At 53.0% G+C, this 19,735-nt stretch overlaps 1 protein-coding gene across 7 annotated transcripts; it reads left to right on the top strand.

Annotated features, from left to right (window-relative positions):
* Positions 1-365: 365 nt before the first annotated feature.
* SLC22A8 (solute carrier family 22 member 8) lies at positions 366-19,119 on the top strand. 7 transcript variants are annotated; one of them, XM_070488042.1, is made up of 11 exons: positions 366-500; positions 1,174-1,530; positions 12,097-12,200; positions 12,746-12,900; positions 13,440-13,608; positions 15,789-15,912; positions 16,124-16,239; positions 17,252-17,334; positions 18,060-18,168; positions 18,316-18,519; positions 18,600-19,119. In XM_070488042.1, the coding sequence occupies exons 2-11, from the start codon at positions 1,198-1,200 to the stop codon at positions 18,697-18,699; spliced, it is 1,497 nt and encodes a 498-aa protein (XP_070344143.1). In that variant the 5' UTR covers positions 366-500; positions 1,174-1,197; the 3' UTR covers positions 18,700-19,119. The 7 variants fall into 7 exon arrangements, with proteins under 7 accessions (XP_070344143.1, XP_014682579.3, XP_070344145.1 ...); XM_014827093.3 differs by having other exon boundaries at positions 17,120-17,334; XM_070488044.1 differs by having other exon boundaries at positions 371-500; positions 1,312-1,530.
* Positions 19,120-19,735: the final 616 nt, after the last annotated feature.

Raw genomic sequence — 19,735 nt, 5'->3', positions numbered from 1 at the left:
GGGAAGTTGGTCTCCCGGAGAAGGTGTTCTGCTCACACAGCAGCACCTCTCTTAATGACTATTCTCAGCTCCAAGCCCTCAGACCGTCAGCTCAGAGATGACCCTGGGCCCTCAGGACTCAGAGCAGACCTCTCCCAGACTCCCCCTTAGGCGAACCTGCCTGGACCCCCCCCTCCCACCATTCGTCTGTCCGGCCAGCGGCCCTGCTAGGCTCAGCCACACCACCACCCCAGCCTTTGCTGAGGCAGCCCTTTGAGGAAAGATGAGCTTGGTGGGTCCACAGCACCCTCCCTGTCGGTGCCATTAATCCTCAAAAGGGAGTCAAACATTAACCCGGGAAGCAGCTTATGCCTTATATAAGCCCCCCTGGGGAAGGTACAAACACAGCTTGTTGGAGCTGAGCTGCCCAACTACAACAGCTGCCAGACCCTGGGACCGAGCAAGGGCTTCAGGCACATCGACCACTAGGCCCATCGGAGGGAGACGGACTCAGCTACCAGGTGAGGAGGGATGGAAGCTCCCCTAGCCCCAGCCCCCAGGGAGCCCTGGGAAGCCCCCAAGGCCAGACCCCGCTTCCTCATGGTGACTGGCCAAGTCCCTTATGCCCTTTGGAACCTGCTTGGGTTCTTTCTGCTGCCTCAGTATGGTGGGTCCAGCCGCAGAGGGGAGAGCCAAAAGCCAGGAGGCTCTGGGCTTGGGGAGACCTTCCCAGCAGGCAGCCTGGGTTCTGCTAACCCTGTGCGTCTGCTTGAGGCAACCAGGGACCTCCCCCACCTACCCCTGCCATCTGTCCTGTGTGGCCAACATCCAAGTCTGGGCTCCTTGGTCCCAGCTGTGTGGCCTGCACTGCCCCATGCATGCAGTATGTGTGACCAGCCTGTCTGAGCACACGGATATTCACACCTGCAAGTCCACACACCCAAGCTCACACAGCTGTGCCCTTCACTCCAGCCTAAGTATACACACCCCTGTGGACACACACCACACCCGTGATCCCACATCTATACATGCAGCTAGGTACATCCTCACGTATGCACAAGTAAATCTGCTGAGCCCCACATCCTTGCGCATTTATACATGCACCGTTCCACACACTTGTTTCACACCTAAGCACATGCTCCCACATCGCACACATGCACACATACCGCTCTCTGGCCTGATGCTCGCCCGCAGCTCTGGCTCATCTTGCCCGGCGCCATGACCTTCTCCGAGCTTATCGATCGCGTGGGCAGCAAGGGCCCCTTCCAGTTGCTGCACGTGGTCCTGCTAGGCCTCCCTGTCTTCGGCATAGCCAACCACAACCTGCTGCAGATCTTCACAGCTTCCACCCCCGAGCACCACTGTCGCCCGCCTCCCAATGCCTCTGCAGGGCCCTGGGTGCTCCCCATGGGCCTGAATGGGAAGCCTGAGACGTGCCTCCGTTTCGTGTATCCATCCAACGCCAGCCTGCCCAACGACACCCAGGGGGCCACGGAGCCCTGCCTGGATGGCTGGGCCTACGTCAGCACCAGGGACTCCATTGTGACTGAGGTACGCCCTGAGGCAACCCTTCTGCCTCCACTCCCTCGCCCTGCAGCACACATGGACGGGACAGCGGGCTGGGGCCTAGTCTCCTTAGAACCCAGGGACAGGGCACTGGGCAGACAGAGAGGAAGCAGCTGGGTGCAGATGCACACCCACCAAGGGTTTGCAAGCATGTCCTCAACAATCAGCCCATCTGGGACAGGCACAGTGCTAAGCTCTGGGGATACGAAAATGCTCCGCCCCTGCTCCTACAGGGTCCACAGCCTAGTGAGGGTGACATCAATTAATGAGAGTGCCACACAAAGAAATGCGAAATTACAATGTCAAAGTAGTTAGGACTGTGACCTTAGACTATGGCCCACCCCCCGGGCAGGGTGTAGGGGCATGGTGGGGGGCGGGGGGGGGGCAGCCTTGGAGGAAGCTTGCCTAAAGAAGTGACCCGGGAGCTGAGTTCAGAATGTGCAGCAAGAGTTAACCAGGCAATGATAGAAAGCAGGAAAATTCCATCCTGTGCAAAGGCCCCAAGGTGAGAGGGAGTGTGGAGGAGGGACTGGCCAGAGGGAGGGTTGAAACACGCCTGAGCAGACCAGAAAACATCTCATCCACTCCCGCAGTCACTTGGAGGTTCACCTCCCATTCATTCATGCCTTCATTGATTCGCTGACTCTTCCACCTGTCATCTCTGGGAATTACAGAGTTAAATCAGACTCTTGAATGAATGACAAGCCAGTCGGGAGATCACGGTGGGATGAAGAGGACGAAATGGGAATTGGCATTTATTGAGGGCTTCCAAATGGCCAGGCACATTTTGGTGTTGTGCAGACATTGGCTCCCACAATTTGATTCCCACAGCGATATTCTGTTGAAGGTGATTTTATCTCCTCTTACAGATCAAAAAACTAAGACTCAGAGAAGGGAAGCGAAGGTCCAGTGCCGCACAGCTGATCAGTTTCAGAACTGGAATTTAAAGCTCAAGCCCATAAGAGGCATGGGGGACAAGTGTTTATGGCAGTCCAAGAGAGGGAGGAGCCATCGGATGCTAGGGAGCCTTCCTGGAGGAGGTGGCATCTGAGCAGTGAGCAGAGGCATTGTTTTCATTCTCCCCTCGAGGACCATGCATCAGTTGAGGGCAGGAGCTTGCTTTTGCCTCATTAGAAGAGCCACAGTTCAAACTCTTTACCCGGTGCCAGTCCTGCACTGGGCATACTATGTGCACAGGCTCCTGGAATCCCAGAAGTTGGCATCCCAGCGAAGGAAGTAGTAGTATCTCCAGTTCACAAACAAAGAAACTGAGGCTCAGCCTCGTTCCACGACTTTTCCAGGATTACATATGTTTAGGACCTGGAAAAGGCAGGATTTGAATCCAGGACCATCTATAAGATGCTCTAAGATTGTTATTCACTTGTTTAGTGAATATTTATTTACATATAAAGTGCTTACTATGTGCCAGGCACTGTCGTAAGTGCTTTATAAATATTAACACTTTTAACCTTCCTGACAACACCATAAGCCTGTTTTTTTCAGATGGGGAAACCGAGGCACAGACAGGTTAAGGAGCTTGATCAAGGTCACATCGCTAATAAGCAGCAGATGGAGGATCTGAACACAGGCACCTGGTCCCAGAGCCCTACTCCTCACCATTACATTTGCTGACTCTTATATCCCCTAGATTATATTTCCTCCCTGTCATATGTGATTTTTCTCCCCAGCACCAGGCACAGTGCCTCCAGTATCCCACAAACATTTATTGACAGCTACATGCACGGTGTTGAGGACACAGAGTCAAAGAACCCACGAGCCCACCTGCCCTCCAGAGCTCCCCTCTGGTAAAGAGACAGACCCACCCTTCAGGATTACAGGCAGGGCAGTGGGATGTGCAAGCTTCCTGAGGCAGGGATTTTTCAGCTGCTTTGCTATATCCCCAGCAGCTGGAACAGTGCCTGGCACAGAGGAGGCGCTCTGTGAAATAAATATTTGTGGAATGAATGGATATGAGCTTTATAAACTCAGAGCACTCTGGGAGCCCAGAGGAGCAGCAGCTAACTAGCCTGGAGGGGGCACCCAGGAGGGCCTGTGAGAGTCAGCAACCCCTGCACTGCGTGTGAGGAGGGGCGAGAGTTAGCGAGCAGGCTGAAGAGGGCAACTGCGCCCCAGGCGGAAGGACCAGTGTGTGGAGTCAAATGCACAGAAGAGAGCAAGACAGTCAGTGTTGCAAGAGACAGAGGAAGGCTGCAGGGGTATGGAGGCTGCCAGACATGGGGCTGGAGCGGACAACAGGACATCTTGGCTTGGATGCTAAGGCCAAAGTGTGGCCTCTGCCCTGAGGGCGACAGGGAGCTATCGAAGGTGCTAAGCAGGAGAGTGGCATGCTCAGGTCACCTTCTAAGGATGGTCACTGTGACTGCAGGGTGGAGAGTGGCTTGTGGAGCGTTTTAGTCCTATGGCAGAGACACCAATTAGCAGGTTGCCACAGGGAGCCAAGACTAAGGTGACAATTGGAAAGGACAATCAGAAGAGGTTCCAGAGAGGTTAGGGAGTCAGAATCTATGGGACTAGGGAACTGAGTGGACGCGGGGAGTGAGGGACAGGGAGGGAGCCGAAGATGCCTCAATACCTGTAAATAAGTTTCCAAATGTATGGGTGGCTTGCTGTACATCTGGTCCCCGGGAGGATGGAGAGGAGGAATAAAAGCTACCACCCACCTCCTCCAAAAACACAGAACCTAGCCGAAGAAACAAAAATCCTATAGGGAGCAACTAAATAATAATCGTTACTGCGTGCCTACCCCGTGCCAGATGGTTCTAAGCACTTTGCTCATATTAACTTATTTAATCCTCACAACAGCCCTCCAAGGTTAGCACCTTGATTATCCCATTTTCACAGATGAGGAGACTGAGGGCACAGGTCACCAGCCCAAGGCACCCCATTTCATAAGTAGTAGAGTTGAGAGGTAAACACAGGCAGCCACACTCCAGAGCCCCCGACCCAGGATCCGTAAGACTGACTGTGCTCCCTGCAGCCCCAAGGAGGCCATTGTTCTTGGATCTGCCTCCCTCACTGGCAGCGGCCCCTGCAGGGCAAGGAAGGTGTCTCTCCCACCCATCTCTATCATCTCAGGGCCAAGCGCATAGTGAGTGCTCAGTTAATGCTGAATGAAGGCCATGCCCCTCAGAGTCCAGCAGGAGGGACGGGGGCATTGCTGACTGCTGGCAAGTAGCTTCCCGTCCAGGGCGCACCTCGGGATCCAGGGAGCCTGGCCAAAAGCAGAGTTTGCAGGTCTAGTACCTGGTCAAGCATCAGTTCACATCTGTGCTAACCAAGGTCCCAGTCACAGTTCCAGCGGTTGGGGCTGTGTGAACCTGCATCCCAGCCTCAGGGGACTGCACCCTTCTCCAGGTTGAGGCTAGTGCAGGCTGGCGCCCTGAGGACCCTCAGCTGTAAGAGCCCATAGGAGGGGGTCTCTGCACAGCCAGGGATGTGTCAGTGGCCAGACCCATGTGGGCACTGGTACCAGTACAGCAGGGGCGAACGCCTCTGATTTTTCTGTTGGTGGTTCAGTCCATGGCAAATCCGTGCCCTGTCTGCTCGGGGTAGAGTGGAGTCGGGTTCCAGTCCCCCGCATGGTGGAGGTGGAGCAGCGGCTGGGCATTAGCTGGGGGTGGGTCTCTAGGGCAGAGGCAGGGCACTGGGTGCGCCGGCCCTGATGGGGAGGGTGGTAATGAGGACGGCAGCATGTGGCAACCAGCTCGGTCCAGGTGACCCTGGTTAGTAGACGCAAGCAGCCATCCCCCACGTGGGATGGTGAGCCGGGGTCAAGTGGCAGAGTTCACATCCTGACTCTGCCATTTACTAGGGATGTCACAACCCCAGAAGCATCGGTTTCCTCAACTGTGAAATGGAGTGACGGAGCAAGTGTGAAGAGGAAAGGAGATCATGCAAGGACAGTGTTAGCACAGGCCCTGGCCCACACAGAGCGTTCAAGAGATGCTGGCTGCCACTGTTGTCATTGTTATTGTTATTGTTATTAATAGAGATGTCCTGAGAACTAAGGGATTAGCCCCACCAGAAGAGTAGGCGGACCCTCAGTAAAGTTGGATTCAGCTTCTTCCAGCCCACCTAGGCCCCACAGCTTTGCCTCACTCCGTGGCCCCCACCTGGCCCTCCTCTGGGGGAAACAGCACTGGCCTGAGTGTGGGTCCCAGCTCCTCCCCCACAGTCGGTGACCTGGCAACTCGCCTCCCCTCTCCACTTCAGTCCTCTCATCTGTAGAATGGGATGATGAAGAGCTTCTCTCCTAGAGGGGAGAGTGTGGGAGGACTATGCTGATGCGAGAGTGAGCACAGCACAGGGTCCGGCCTTCAGCGCAGGGAGCTCCCCTCCCCCTCTGACCCCCTAAGCTCTCCTGGCAGAGGTGACCACACATTCCTTTCTCTGGGTTCAGCAGAGACAAGGTCGGAATTTTTCAGAAGGAGCTTTAAGAGGAAACAAAGGCCTTTCTTTGAAGTCTGGAAAGTGTGAGGGGCATGGATTGTGGGCTCTGGGTTCCCTGGAGAGGAGCCGTAGCCCACAGCTCCCATACCACTGAACCTCAGCCCTGTGGGTGCCCAGCTGGGTCCTGGGACCCAGGGGCTCCTGAAACCCAACCCCCCGGCCTCAGAGGCCTGAGCCTGGCCCTGAGTGAGCAGGCCCTTCCCTCTACGGCCCCTGGGATGCCTCTCTGGGCTTTGAGCCTTCCTGTCCTGTCTCCAGGCCACGAGAATCCTGTGCCCCCACATAGGTCCCTGGAGGTCCCTGGTCAGCTGCTGGAAGAGCAGAACCTGCCCAGTGGGTCCTTCTGGAAGCAGGTCTCTACCCTGGGGAGGTTCCCCTGTAGAGTCTCTGGCCTTCCTCCACCTCCACCCCCAAATCTCCAGGCTGCCCACCTCCCAGACCACATGTCCATCTCTTGTCTCCAACTCTACTCCTGCTTCATGTCCGCATTTGCTCACCCTCAACCCTGTCCTGGGCACCCCTCCTATCATCTCCCCTCTCCTGGCCTCTACTCTGACTCCTGGGTAAGGAGCAGGGAGCCCCACCCCAGCCACATTTCTGGCCCAGCCTGACCCCAGTGACAACCTTCACCTAGAAAGCCTGACCATGTGTGCGAGAGGGTCCTGGCTCCATCCTGTGGGCTCTCCAGGGTCAGGAACTGAGTCAGTGAGTACCTAATCTGTACAGGGCCCTGGCCTGGTGCTGTGCAATCCTTCTCTCATGATCCCACAAATCAAGCACTGCAAATACCATCCCCATCCAGAAGGTTCCCCTCCCAGCCATGACAGTGAGGTCAAGCTTTTATCGGAGGTGGGACAAGGAGTACTGACTCTGGAATCCATGCCCTTTCTACGGCATCACATGTCCCTGTGAGCACAGGCCCTACAACGCCTGTGACAGTAATGGTAAAACAGCTACCGTGTACAGACGTACAGTACACTTAACAACGGGGACACATTCTGAGAAATGTGTTGTCAGGCGATTTCGCCATTGTGCAAACATCATAGAGTACACTTACACAAACTTAGATGGTGTAGCCTACTATACACCTAGACTATATGGTACTAATCTTATGGGACCACCATCCTATATATGGTCTGTCATTGACCAAAACATTGTCATGTAGTGCATGACCATATTGAGTGTCAATTGTTTACCAGGTATAAGCTGGGTGCTTTTCATTCTTTATGCTCTTTTATAATCCTGAGAAGCAAGTACTAGTATGACCCCCATACTACAGATGAAGAGAGTGAGCAACAGAGAGGTTAAGTAACACAGAGAGGTTAAGTGACTAGCCCAGGAACACACAGCTACTCAGTGGCAGAGCTGGAGACTCATGCCCTTTTGACCCTCCCCAGGTCCCTGGCTTATCCTCTCTGATCCTTGTGCTCCAGCACAGGTTCCAACGGGGCCTCGAGAGTACACAGGGGCTGCAGCAAGTTCTGACCTTGCTTACCTAAAATACTCCCAGGCCAGAGAAGGTTGTCTCCCTTGCTCTTGCTCTGGGGGGTTTGGACCATATGCAGGGTCCCCTGGCAGAGTCAGCCCCACACACACACAGAGCAGGGCCCCCATACTGCTGATCGTGGTCTTGATCACAAATGGTTTGCACTGACCTTTTATGGCTCGCCTTCTGCTTTACCCTCTGAGGGGCCTCCTGGTCTATTACCTTGCTGCCGCTCCAGCTCCTAAGCTTGTCTCTCACCCTTTGGACCTGATGTCAGATCAGCCCACCTGGCTCTGGTCCAGGCTCCCTCTTCGACCACAGTTCCAGCCCATCCTGGGAGACTTGTCTTACAGCGGCTCACAGCAACAGCTCCCACGTACTGAGTCTTCCTCTGGTTCCCTCATTGCCATGCTCTTCTATTTCCATCCCCTTCCCATCACCACCTACCGAGCCAGCAGTTACTCCAAACAAACAGGAACCACACAGTGTGTTCGTTTCCTAGGGCTTCCATTACAAAGTACCACAAACCGGGTGGCTTTCAACAGAAATATATTGTCTCACAGTTCTGGAGGCTAGAAGTTCAAAATCAAGGAGGAGGCAGGCTCTCTCCCAAGGCTCTAGGGAAGAACCCTTTCTTGCCTCTTCCAGTTTCCAGTGGTTGCCCGCAATCCTCAGCGTTCCTTGGTTTATAGATGCATCCCTCCAGCCTCTGCCTCCATTGTCACATGGTATTCTCCCAATGTGTCTCTCTCTTCTCTTCTTCTATAAACACCAGTCGTATTGGATTAAGGGCCCATACCTACCCCAGTATGACCTCATCTTAACTAATGACATCTGAAACAACCTTATTTTCAAATAAGGTCACATTCTGAGGTACTGAGAGTTAGGACTTCGAACTATCCTTTGGGGGGACCCAATTCAACCCATAACAGTCGCACATCCTAGCTCTGAGCTCCATGGATTTGGGCTGATCTGCAGGGCAACCATGGCCGCATTTTTATCATCGGCTCTAATGAGTCTCATTAACCATGAAATCTCTAGGAGCAACTTAGAGTGCAATTCAGGGACAAGATTTTTTTGATATCTAACCACAAAGCACTCCTCCTTCTGAGCTTCTAAACCTCATTTTACTATCCCCTAGCAGACAATTGGCCATGGAAGTTTTTTCCAGTCTGATGGTAAAGGAGGAACACTTCCTTCCTTCTCACTGACATGTGATTATGGATTCGATGCACATAGCCTAGCCACTCTCCATCCTGACATGCGCTCACTCTGGCCAAGTGAGGCAGTCATCCACATAGCGTTTGGAGTGTGGACCCTAAGACCTCTCATTTAGACGTCAACCTATCTCTAACCCCTAAGGCTCTCCATCTCTCTGTTCTTCCTGCGCAATGTTCACTCACCAATTCCACAAGTATTTACTGAGTATCTACTATGTGCTGGGCACTGTTCTAGGCAATGGAAGCACAGTAGAGAAGGAAACAGACTAAAAGCCTTGCCCTCATCAAGATGACATTCTTGGAGGAGAAATGAAAAAAAATAGAAAAATATGCAGTATGTCTGATGGTATAAGTGCTAGGGAGAAAATAGAGTAAAGGGATAGAGACTGTTGGGATTACAATAAATAGGGTGTTCAAGGAAATTCTCATTGAAAAGATAATTTTCTGGTAGAAACTGGCTTGTGATGGTTATTCTAAGGTCTACACCATCACAAGTACTGTGGTAGAACCCAAGACCCAGGAGATCTGGTCTCGGACAGTGCAGCAGGACAACTTTAAACTAATCCAAGTCGATCTGACATTGCCTGATTTCTTATGGCACCAAATAACATGGGGGTTGGGGAAAAAAATGAGATTTCCATTTGCAACTTCTGGTGGGATGTATCAGGATCAGCTAGGTTGCCATAATAAAGAGTCAATAACAATTCAATGGCTTCAAGGACATAGAAGTGGTTCTTTATCTCGTGCAATAGTTCCAAGGCAAGCATTTCGGGCTGATGGGTGGCTCTGCTCCATAGTGTCATTCAGGGACCCAGACTGACAGCAGCTCTGCCATCTTCAACACATGGTTTCCAGAGTTGCTTTAGTTGTCACCATTCCCACCAACAGGAAGGCAGAAAACATGCAAGTCCAGGCCAGGGATTCCCTCTGAATCAAATGAGGTGGCAGTAGCATACATTTCTTCCACTCACATTTCTTGTCAAGAAATATATGAGGGCTGACCCAGGGGCATAGTGGTTAAGTTCACGTGCTCTGCTTCAGCAGCCTGGGATTCATGGATTCAGATCCTGAAAATGAGCCTACACACTGCTCAACAGGCCATGCTGTGGTGATGTCCCACATACAAAATAGAGGAAGATGGGCACAGATATTAGCTCAGGGCCAATCTTCTTCAGCAAAAAAAAAAAAAAAAAAACTAAGAAGAAGAAAGAAATATATGGCCCCACCTCGCTACAGGGTCACCTGGGAAAGGTGGGAATTAATTTAGGTGGACAGTATGCCTTTACTTTAGACTTTCCTAAAGGGGCTTTCTACAACATGCCACAAAGTACCAGAAGTTTCTCTGGATACCCACCGGCATACTCCTCCTCAATCTCTGCACTTCCTCGTTTACCCTTTTCCCTTCCCCTGCCTCCACACACACACACCATACAGTCTTCCTTCTGTGCCAGAAGAGCCCGCTGGGTTTTCTGGCCATGCTGGGCCACTTTAAGACAGCTGGAGGACCCAGAGTCTTCATCCACTCCCATCCCCCTTCACTTCCAACAGAGAAAAGTGGAAAAATCTCCCTGGGATGTGTGGTTCTTCCCCCGCGCTGCTTTACTTCCAAAACATTCTTGAGGGGCATTTCTGGTGAATAAAATTCTCCACTTCATTACACAAGTAATTCAGGGTAGTTGGACAAAGGGTGCATGTTGGGGATTAGCAGGAGATTAGGCCAGACAGGTAGGCAGAGGCCAGAGCATGAGGGCTTTGTAAATCTGTGTTAATAGAGCTGTATGCTTACCTAAAGGGCAAGAGGAAAATAGTGAGGGCTTTAGGCAAGACAGGAACCTGACTTGAGCTGTGTTTTAGAAAGCCACTAAGGTTATCAGAGAAAGAATGGATAGCAGAGAATGAGATAAAAGACTGGAAGGAAGCCCATCAGAAGATTGTTGCAGTAATCCCCTCTGGGCCTCAATTTTCTTCACCTGTAAAATGGAGATGATAGTAGTGTTATATCATAAGACCGTGGTGAGGATTGAAGAAGTTAAGACCTGAAAAGCGCTTACTTAGAATGGAACCTGGTGCACAGTAAGCCCTCAATAAATATCGGGTGTTATTCTTAATCCAAGCGCAAGATGGTGAGGCCTGCACTAAGATAGTAGTAGTGGAAATAGAAGAATGCAGATTCAAGAAATATTAAAAAGTTAGAAACTGGAGGATCAAGTGATGGTGAAGTGGGAAGAGAGGAGTCAAAGAGAGTTACCAGTCACTGAGATCCAGACCTCACAGGGGGTGGGATGACAAGTCTCGTGGACTCTGAGATGTCCATGTGACATCATCCAGGTGGAGTTTTCAAGTAGGCAGCTGAATCTACTGGTCTCAAGTCCAGAAGAGAGATTGGGCTGGAGATGTGGATTTGGAGTCTTCATTATAAAATAGTAATCAGAGCCATAGGAGCAGATGGCATTTCCTGGTGAAAGTGGAAGTAAACAGTGGAAGACCCAACAACAGCCCTAGGGAAACTTTAAGACGCAGAGAGAAAGAAGCCCATGGAGGAGAAGGAGGGGTGGCAAAGGGAGGGAGGAAGACCAGGTAGAGGGAGAGGTCAGCAGTGTTGAGAGCTGCCAAAGGTCAAGTCAGGTCAAGCTACTGAAGGTTCCACTGGACTTAGTGAAAAAGACGTCTTCAACAGCTTTGGTGAGTGCAGACTCAGTGGAGTGGTGGGGGGCAGAAGTGAGAAACGAATGGGAGATGAGGACAGGATGATAGCAAGTATAGCTACTCATCCAAGAGATTTGGCTTTGAAGAGAAGGGAGAAATGAAGCCAAGATGGAGGGGAAAGAGGTTCTAAGAGGGGGAGATTTGAGTGCATGCAAATGCTGATGAGGAGGAGTTAGGAGAGAGTGAGAGAGAGAGAGAGATGAAGACTCGGGATGGAGGGAGGAGGCAACAGTGAGCAATGTCCCTGTGGAGGAAAGGGGGTGTAGGCTGAGGGATTGACCTCAGACATGTGAGGTGGGAAGGAGACAAGCAGGGAGTCATACAGTACAGGCAAGCTTGGAGCAGATGGGGGAGGAGGTTGGGGACAGACCTGGATGTGACAGCTAAGCAGGCTTTGTAAGCCGTAGGACAGGGCACATATGCTGGAGGGATGTTGTCATTGCACAACCACAAGTCAGGAACATAAGGAGCCACTGGCAAACCCGAGGAGCCCCAAGCTAGACTGCAAGGGGAAACGGCGTTTGGGAGTAGGTGCCAGGCTTGGGGAAGTCAAGTAGGGGAAGTCATATGCTGGGAGAGTGAGCGAGCACATGTGAGGGTGCAGGCTGAACGTGGCTGAGAAGGCCAGTCTGGACTGAGCTGGGCTGGCGCTACCTTTCTCTTATGCAGTGGGACTTGGTGTGCAACTCCAACAAACTGAAGGAGATGGCCCAGTCTATCTTCATGGCGGGCATACTGGTTGGGGGGATCTTGCTGGGAGACCTGTCAGACAGGTGAGACTCTGGGGCTTCCCAGGGGAGGCACAAGCCAATGGAGACACCCGGCCCACTCTGTTCTACTCATGCACTTCCAAAGAGGCAAAGAGCTGGGGGAGGAGGAGAGGACCTGTGTGGCCTTGGGCAAGTCCCAATCCCTTTCTGGGCCACAGCCTTCTCTCTGTCCCAAAGCCCTTGCAACTTGAGTCTTCCAGCCTCCCCAGACCCAGGAGGCGAAAGCCTCAAGGTTTTCAGACTCAGTGTAGTGGTTGTGTGGCAGTGGAGGTGGGGTGGATGGACTGTTTAGAGACAGATGGTCCTTTGACCCCTCCTCGGGCAGGCAAGCTGGGGGTGGAGGAGATCACTCATTAACTCAAACCTCTAATTGCAAACTTGTCCAAAAAAATAGCAATTACCGGAAAGGCTCTGTCGGGGAGGGAGTTACATGCCCCCCCTGGCCCTTTGGAAGGTGGGGGGCCCAGCCCTTTGCCCTGAGGCCTGCAGAGTCATTCGTCTTGGCTGGCTTATGGGCTAACCCACCCCTCTTCTCCTCTGAGCTGCAGATTTGGCCGCAAGCCCATCCTGACCTGCTCCTACTTTCTGCTGGCGGCCAGTGGCTCGGGCGCAGCCTTCAGCCCCACCCTCGCCTCCTACATGGTCTTCCGCTTCCTGTGTGGCTTCAGCATCTCAGGCATTTCCCTGAGCACCGTGATCTTGAGTGAGCCACAGGGGGAGGATGCCAGGGAGCAAGAGCTTGGGGAGCATCAGCCTGAAGCCAGGAGAGTGGGGTCTGGGCCTGGCTCAACCACAGGCTCCCTGTGACCTTGGTCAAGCAAGGTGCTGCCCCTCTCAGGACCTCAGAGGCCCCCTCTGAACATAACAACAATAAGCGTAATAGCAGCTCTTGATACTGAGGACTCCCCTGGGCCTGGCACTCTGCTAGGTACATGATATCATTCAGTCCATGGACACAAGTGATATATTACCCCCATTATATAGATGAGGAAATTGAGGCAAAATAGGGAAATCACTTCCCACTGGAGAGGCAGTCAAGAGCATGGGCTCCCAAGTCAGAAAGGCTTAAGTTTGAGTCCTATCATCTTGAGCCTCAGTCACAACATCTGTAAAATAGGGTGATGAGCCCTTAGGATCAGAGTCAGATAAAGTAGCCAGGGAGGAGCAGGAGCTGGTGCCCCTTCACTGGGAGGTGCCCATGGCCCAGCAGACCATAATCTTGCCCTTGGTCTCCTCTTGCAGGTGTCGAGTGGATGTCCACCCAGCTACGGGCCATCACGTCAACTTCACTAGGCTACTTCTACACCATTGGCCAGTTTATTCTGCCCGGTCTGGCCTACGCCATCCCCCAGTGGCGCTGGCTACAGTTAACCGTGTCCATTCCCTTCTTTGCCTTCTTCGCGGCATCCTGGTATGTGGCCCTCGCCTCCTCTTCACCTCCCTCCTTAGGCCCACCAGGACCAATCAAGAGGAGCCCATGCCTGACCAGGCTGGCTGACTCTGTCCCAGGACACCTCTGTCCCAGAGGCAGGGAGGAGGCATGACGTGCACAAAAGCGCACTGCAGGAGGGAGCAGGTGACCGGGGGGCATTCAGGGACTGCCTGCAGCGGAAGAAAGGGTAAGTTGGGGTGAACGGGATGGGGCCAGGCTGTGGAGAGCACAGAAAGCCAAGGAGGCCTCAGCTTCACGTGGAGGAAGAGAGAGAAGGCCTTTGAAGATGTCTGTGGGGCTGAAAGCCCTGACCAAGCTTCCATTTGTGACACGAGAGCACAGACGGACAGAGCCACGTGGGTGGGGATGGGAGACAGAAGGGAGGGGACTGTGTGAGCAGGAGGAGTCTGGGGGACAAGTCTGAGAGGCATTTTGAAGGAAAAATCCAGAGTTTGGCGACTTCTGGATTTGAGGTCTAAAGGAAAGGAAAGATCAAACCTGAGGACCTGGAAGGATCAAGTTGTCTGGGTCAGAGACCCCGAGCGGGTCAAGAGATCATTATCAGCACATCAAACCTGAGGATGCATTGAAGACAGGAAACCAGGCTCCAGAAGGTAGTTGGAGCCAAAGAACAGGAGATAATGAACGAGCTCAGGAAAAGAAATGAAGCCTTAGAGCACTGAACTATGTTCAAGGCTGTTCTGGACATCAGCCTACATCATCCCCATCCTCGTGGCATCTCTGTGAAGGGGGCATTATTATTTCCGTTTTACAGATGAGGAAACCGAGGCTCACGGAAGTGAAGCAATCCCCCAAGGTTACACAAAAAGACGCAGAACTGGGCTGGGACCTCCGTTTGCAAATGAGAATAGAAGGTCCTCGAGGGAATGGGCAATCCCGCAGTGAGAGGGATGGTCAGAGAGTCCAGGAGAGGGCTGGGGAAAGTCCACAGCCTAAGATGGAGCAGAGAAGGAGCAGAGAATATGGAGGCGAAATAAGGGCAGCCGGTCAGCAGGGTACAGTGGAGAGCTCAGGCCACTTCATTGTGTGACTTGAGACAAGCCCCACCCACTCTGAGCCTCAAGATTTTTCTAGGCAAAATGGAGATAATAATGCCTGTCACCCAGAGTTACTTGTGCCTGGTCCACAGGAAGCCTCACTAATTGGAAGCCATTGTTGTCATTATTCTCAGTGAGAGGAGGATACAGCCCAGGTCCTGGTTATGGTGGTTGAAAGGAAGTCCCACTGATAATCTTGGAGAGAGCAGGCTGGGAAGACTGTCGGGGCAGAAACAAGACCACGAGGGTGGGTAGCAATGAGCCCAGGAGACCATCACTATCAGCTGGGTCAAAGGTCTGAGGCCAAGTGACCAATGCCCACTCCTCTGAGGGCCTTGCTGGATCCAGGTCCTGGGTGCCTGTGGGGGCCACAGCCAGAGCTGACCCCACCTTGGACCAGACTTTTCCAAACTTCACTCCTTTCTCCCCTCACCTCTGCCTCCTCCATTCCTCTTCTCCTAGTGACCCTCAGGGACTGCTCAGGGCAAACCAATCTCAAAAGTACAGCCTGGGGGTGGGGGAGAGTGAGGTTGACTGTCCACTTGCCAATCCCAAGACCCCATGCTGTGCTCGCAACCCCCAGCAGAGTTAGTCCTTTGCAAGGAAAATCAAAGCATCCTCAAACTCATTCCCTAGGCCACAACTTTAATCTTAGCCTCCTTCCCAAGCTGCCCGGGGACTGCAGCCCTGCCCTTCTTCATCCAGGACCTGGAATGCAACCCAAGGAAGGCTAGGGAGGTGGACATGCAGGACCCTCCAGCTTTCCACCCTCAAACATGCTGCCCCTTCCCCAGGCCCCACCTGATTGGCCTAGGGCCCAAGGCTCCTGGCTAAGGAAGATACCCAGTGATAACAAGCAGCCCAGGTTAGGAGCAGAGGAAAGGCTATTCTGGAAGGGGAAGAAGAGAATGCCAGAATTTGTGCTGGCTGCAGGCAGCCCAGGTGCAAAGCTTGGCCAAGTTTAAATTCCATGAAATTTGCAGTAAGGTAGCTCAGGTCTCTGGGCCTCCTACCCTTGGCCCTGGCTGTTGATGCTCTTCCAGGCCCTCAAAAGGGCTTTTGGCATGGGGGGAGCCACTGTGACTTGATTCTGGCCCCCAGGTGGGTACCAGAATCCTTACGCTGGATGATCCTGTCTGGAAAGTCCCCGAAGGCCCTGAAGATACTCCGGTGGGTGGCTACCTTCAATGGCAGGAAGGAGGAAGGAGAAAAACTCAGCCTGGAGGTAGGGGCTGAGAGGGATTGTAGTCTGGGACAGGGACCTGGGCTCTGCTCTCGGGCTGTCCTGTCCTCTTGCCTCTGTCTCCCCTGCTCACAAGCCAACATCACCTCTGATGCCCTAAGCAAGCTCCTCTAGAGGCCTGCACCTCCCTCTTTTTTTCCTCTTGCCCACTAGCTGGTCACTAACGGCACTTCTCCCCTTCCTCTACCCCAAGGAGATCAAACTCAACATGCAGAAGGAGATCACCCTGGCCAAAGTCAAGTACAGCAGAGCTGTCCTGTTCCGGATTCCCATCCTGCGCCGTATGACCCTCTGTCTCTCCCTGGCCTGGTAACCCCCCACCCCTCCCTGCCCACACCCCAGTATGTCCACCAGGCAGGGGGGTAAACAAAGCCTCCAGCAGGCTCACCAGAAAGCAAGGCTAAGGGCACCTGCATGAGGAGTCAAGAGATCTCCTTCCCTGGACCTCCCCAACCCCAGAAATCTCCTGCATCCCTGCCCCATACCCCGGGTCCTGCCATAGGGGTCTGCTTCCCTCTGGGGTGCCCCCCACTTGTTCAGCTCTGCCCTCTTGGACCCCACAGAGCAATGCTGGCCCTCAGGGCTTCAGACTTGAAAACAGAAATCATGTTTCTCCTGAGTCTTCTCTTCTGTCTTGACATTCCATCAATTTCAGTGAAGGACATCCATCAAAGTCCTCCAAAGCCCTTACTGTGACCTGTTTCTGAGGCCCTTCTCCATCCTGGCCATCCCCATGTGAATAGGATCCAATTTGTCCAGAACTCTTGAAAAGGAATTCCACAGTTCTGAGAGAGGAAGGGGAGGCATCTGACCCAAGAGCACAGCTGAACTTTCACCTCCCCCATTCTGGATGTTAAACTATTACCCAGCCTAGAGAGATCATTCACTGCCTCCCTTGGTCTCCAAGAGTCCCTCCAGTCCTGATATTCTCTAGAGTCAACTACCTGGCATCTTTGCCACCACACCCTAGACCACACCTGTGTCAGACATAACCAGTCAATCTCAGCACTTTCTCACTGAACCCAGACACAGTCTCAGAGACCTCAAAATGGCATTCAAACAGCCCCAGCAATCAGTTGCAGTTGGGACAAGAAATGAAACCATTCCTCATCCTGGTGATCCAATGACCAGTGTGAGGAGAGAACCCAGCCTGGCTGCTGGTGCTAAGCCATCCCTCTCTGCCCCTCAGGTTTGCCACCGGCTTTGCCTACTACAGTTTGGCTATGGGTGTAGAAGAATTTGGAGTCAACCTCTACATCCTCCAGCTCATCTTTGGTGGGGTTGACATCCCAGCCAAGCTCATCACCTTTCTCTCCATAAGCTATCTGGGCCGGCACACCACTCAGGCCATCACTCTGCTCCTGGCAGGAGGGTCCATCCTGGCTCTCATCTTTGTGCCCTTGGGTGAGAAGCTGGGGCTACCCCAGAACCCTCTGAAAGAGGCTGACCCCCTCAGACCAACATGTCCATGGGCATCACGGGCTGCCATAGGCTGGGAAGTGGGGTACCAGGGACTCCAGATCTGCTGACTCAGCCTGTAATTCACTGTGTCACCTTGAGCAGATCCCCGCACTCTCTGGGACCCAGGTCTCTCATCTAGAGAATAAGTTGGTCTAGATGATATGAAAGCTCCTTTCCAGATCTGACTGGTACCAGGCAAAGTATGGTGGTGTCTGGACAGTATGAGGAATTGCTCAAGGACTGGGCAAGGCCTAAATGACATCACTGGAGAAGACGAGCTGAGATGAGGAAACAACAGAGCCCAGTGCTCAAGGAAGACCCCACAGCCTACTCCACCACGACCTTGGAAAAACCATTTTTCTTTTATATAGATGTTTATATCTTGATACACCTGTACCCTTTCAAAGGAACTTGAGATATTTTAGGACAGGAATATACACAACGAAATATAAATGAGAATGAGGAATCAGAGCCAGGGAAAAACAGAAATGCAGCAGGATACAAGCCTGCAAAGCACTAGGAATAGTGGAGCATCTATTACTCAGCTTTAAGTTTGGATTTGAGCTTTCCAGCAGCCAAAGCAAAAAGGGAGACAAGGTCTGCTGAGGAGTGAGAACACTCAGGTGCTCCTGAGCCCCAAGGCTCTCTGCATTTTCTTCCCTCTGCAGACTCGAGGACCCTGAGGACAGTTCTGGCTGTGTTTGGGAAGGGATGCCTGTCCAGCTCCTTCAGCTGCCTCTTCCTCTACACGAGCGAGCTATTTCCCACTGTCATCCGGTAGGTGCTGGGCCTGTGGCTGGTCCAGCCAAAGGACACGGGGTCAAGTGGAATTGTGGCATCCTCCTGCTCCCTGCCCAGAAGCCCAGAGTTGTCCTTTAAGAAAACCACACATGGGCTGCCAATCCCTGCTCTGAACTCTCCCAGGCAAACAGGCATGGGCGTAAGTAACATGTGGACCCGCGTGGGAAGCATGATGGCCCCGCTGGTGAAAATCACAGGGGAGGTGAAGCCTTTCATCCCCAATGTCATCTTTGGGACCGCCGCCATTGTGGGAGGCAGTGCCGCCCTCTTTCTACCTGAGACCCGCAATCGGCCCTTGCCAGAGACTATTGAAGACTTGGAAGGCTGGTCAGTCCCCCTGCTTCTGTCCCCATCAGTGCTCCTCCTTGGTCCAGGTCCAGGGCTTTTCCTGAGTTCTCTTTCTGTAGGTTCCTGCCCAAAAAGGAGTCAAAGCAGGAGGTGGAAGCAGAAAAGGCATCCCAGATGATCCCCCTGAAGCCTTGTGGACCCGGCCTGAGCCCCAGTTGAGGGCAACAGAACGCCCCTTCCCTGCCCTCCAGAGACTAATCTCAGCCAGGTCCCTGCCTGCCTCTAGGCTCCCTGGGCACCCTCCAGGGTGCAGGGGGTCTGGGCAGGTCCATGCTCCTGGGACAAAGTCTTCTGAGAGCTTAGTGAAAACATGTCCACCACCACCGCCAGAGCCCCCAGCCCAGCCCTGGCCAGATCAAAAGTTTGGCCACAGGCCTTGCCATAACCCCCGCCTCTTGCCCTCATCCGCCCTGCAGCCCAGGCCCTTCCACACTGGTCACCTTCCCACATTGTTCCAGTCCCCTTCCCTTGAGGGCCCCTGGGTCTCCCGGCTCAATCCTAACAGAGACAGCTTCCCCTTCTTGCCCCTCACTCCTTTCTTCAATGGGAAGTTTCAATAAACAACAATGAAGGACTCAAGTCATGCTGCTCAGGAATGGAGGTGGAGAAGGGGGCAGGCCACTATGTGGATGTGTGAGCTGCACATCCATCCAGCCGTACTTGCATGGATGTGCACACAGGCACATGCAAGCTGGGCTGATGTGAACACGTGCGTGCATGTGTGATATGCTGAGGTGTGTATACACCAAGCCTGTGTGTCTGCGCAGGCTGCTATAGCATGTTGCCACAGACCGGGTCAGTTAAACAACAAACATTTCTTCCTCACAGTTCTGGCGGCTGGGAAGTCCAAGATCAAGGTGCTGGTAGACTCAATTCCTGGGGGGGCCCGCTTTCTGGCTTGCAAGTGGCTACCTTCTCACTGTGCCTTTACATGGTGGAGAGAGCAAAAGGAAGCAAGCTTTCTGGTGTCTCTTCTTATAAAGACACTAATCCCATCATGAAGGCCCACTCTTGTGACCTCATCTAACCCTAATTACCTTCCAAACACCCCATCTCCAATTACCATCACTTCGGAAGTATGAGCTTCAACGTGAATTTGGGCAGGGACACAACGCAGTCCATAGCAAGGCCCGTGCTTGGAAATACCACGTGTGTATCTACATGTCCCAGTGTGTGTGTGAGCAGATGACTGGAC

The sequence above is a fragment of the Equus asinus genome, chromosome 17, assembly GCF_041296235.1.
Source record: "Equus asinus isolate D_3611 breed Donkey chromosome 17, EquAss-T2T_v2, whole genome shotgun sequence".
NCBI classification, from domain to species: Eukaryota; Metazoa; Chordata; class Mammalia; order Perissodactyla; family Equidae; genus Equus; species Equus asinus.
The sequence above is the reverse complement of the archived record's forward strand: the minus strand, read 5'-3'. Positions and strand labels throughout refer to the sequence as shown.

What these genes read in the sequence shown, in the direction of transcription:
- SLC22A8 (XM_014827093.3), top strand. Translation starts at nt 1,198, where the DNA reads ATGACCTTCTCCGAGCTTATCGATCGCGTGGGCAGCAAGGGCCCCTTC. An exon ending in GCCTTCTTCGCGGCATCCTG is followed by an intron (nt 13,609 to 15,788) that starts GTATGTGGCCCT and finishes TCTGGCCCCCAG; the next exon opens with GTGGGTACCAGAATCCTTAC. An exon ending in CTATTTCCCACTGTCATCCG is followed by an intron (nt 18,169 to 18,315) that starts GTAGGTGCTGGG and finishes GAACTCTCCCAG; the next exon opens with GCAAACAGGCATGGGCGTAA.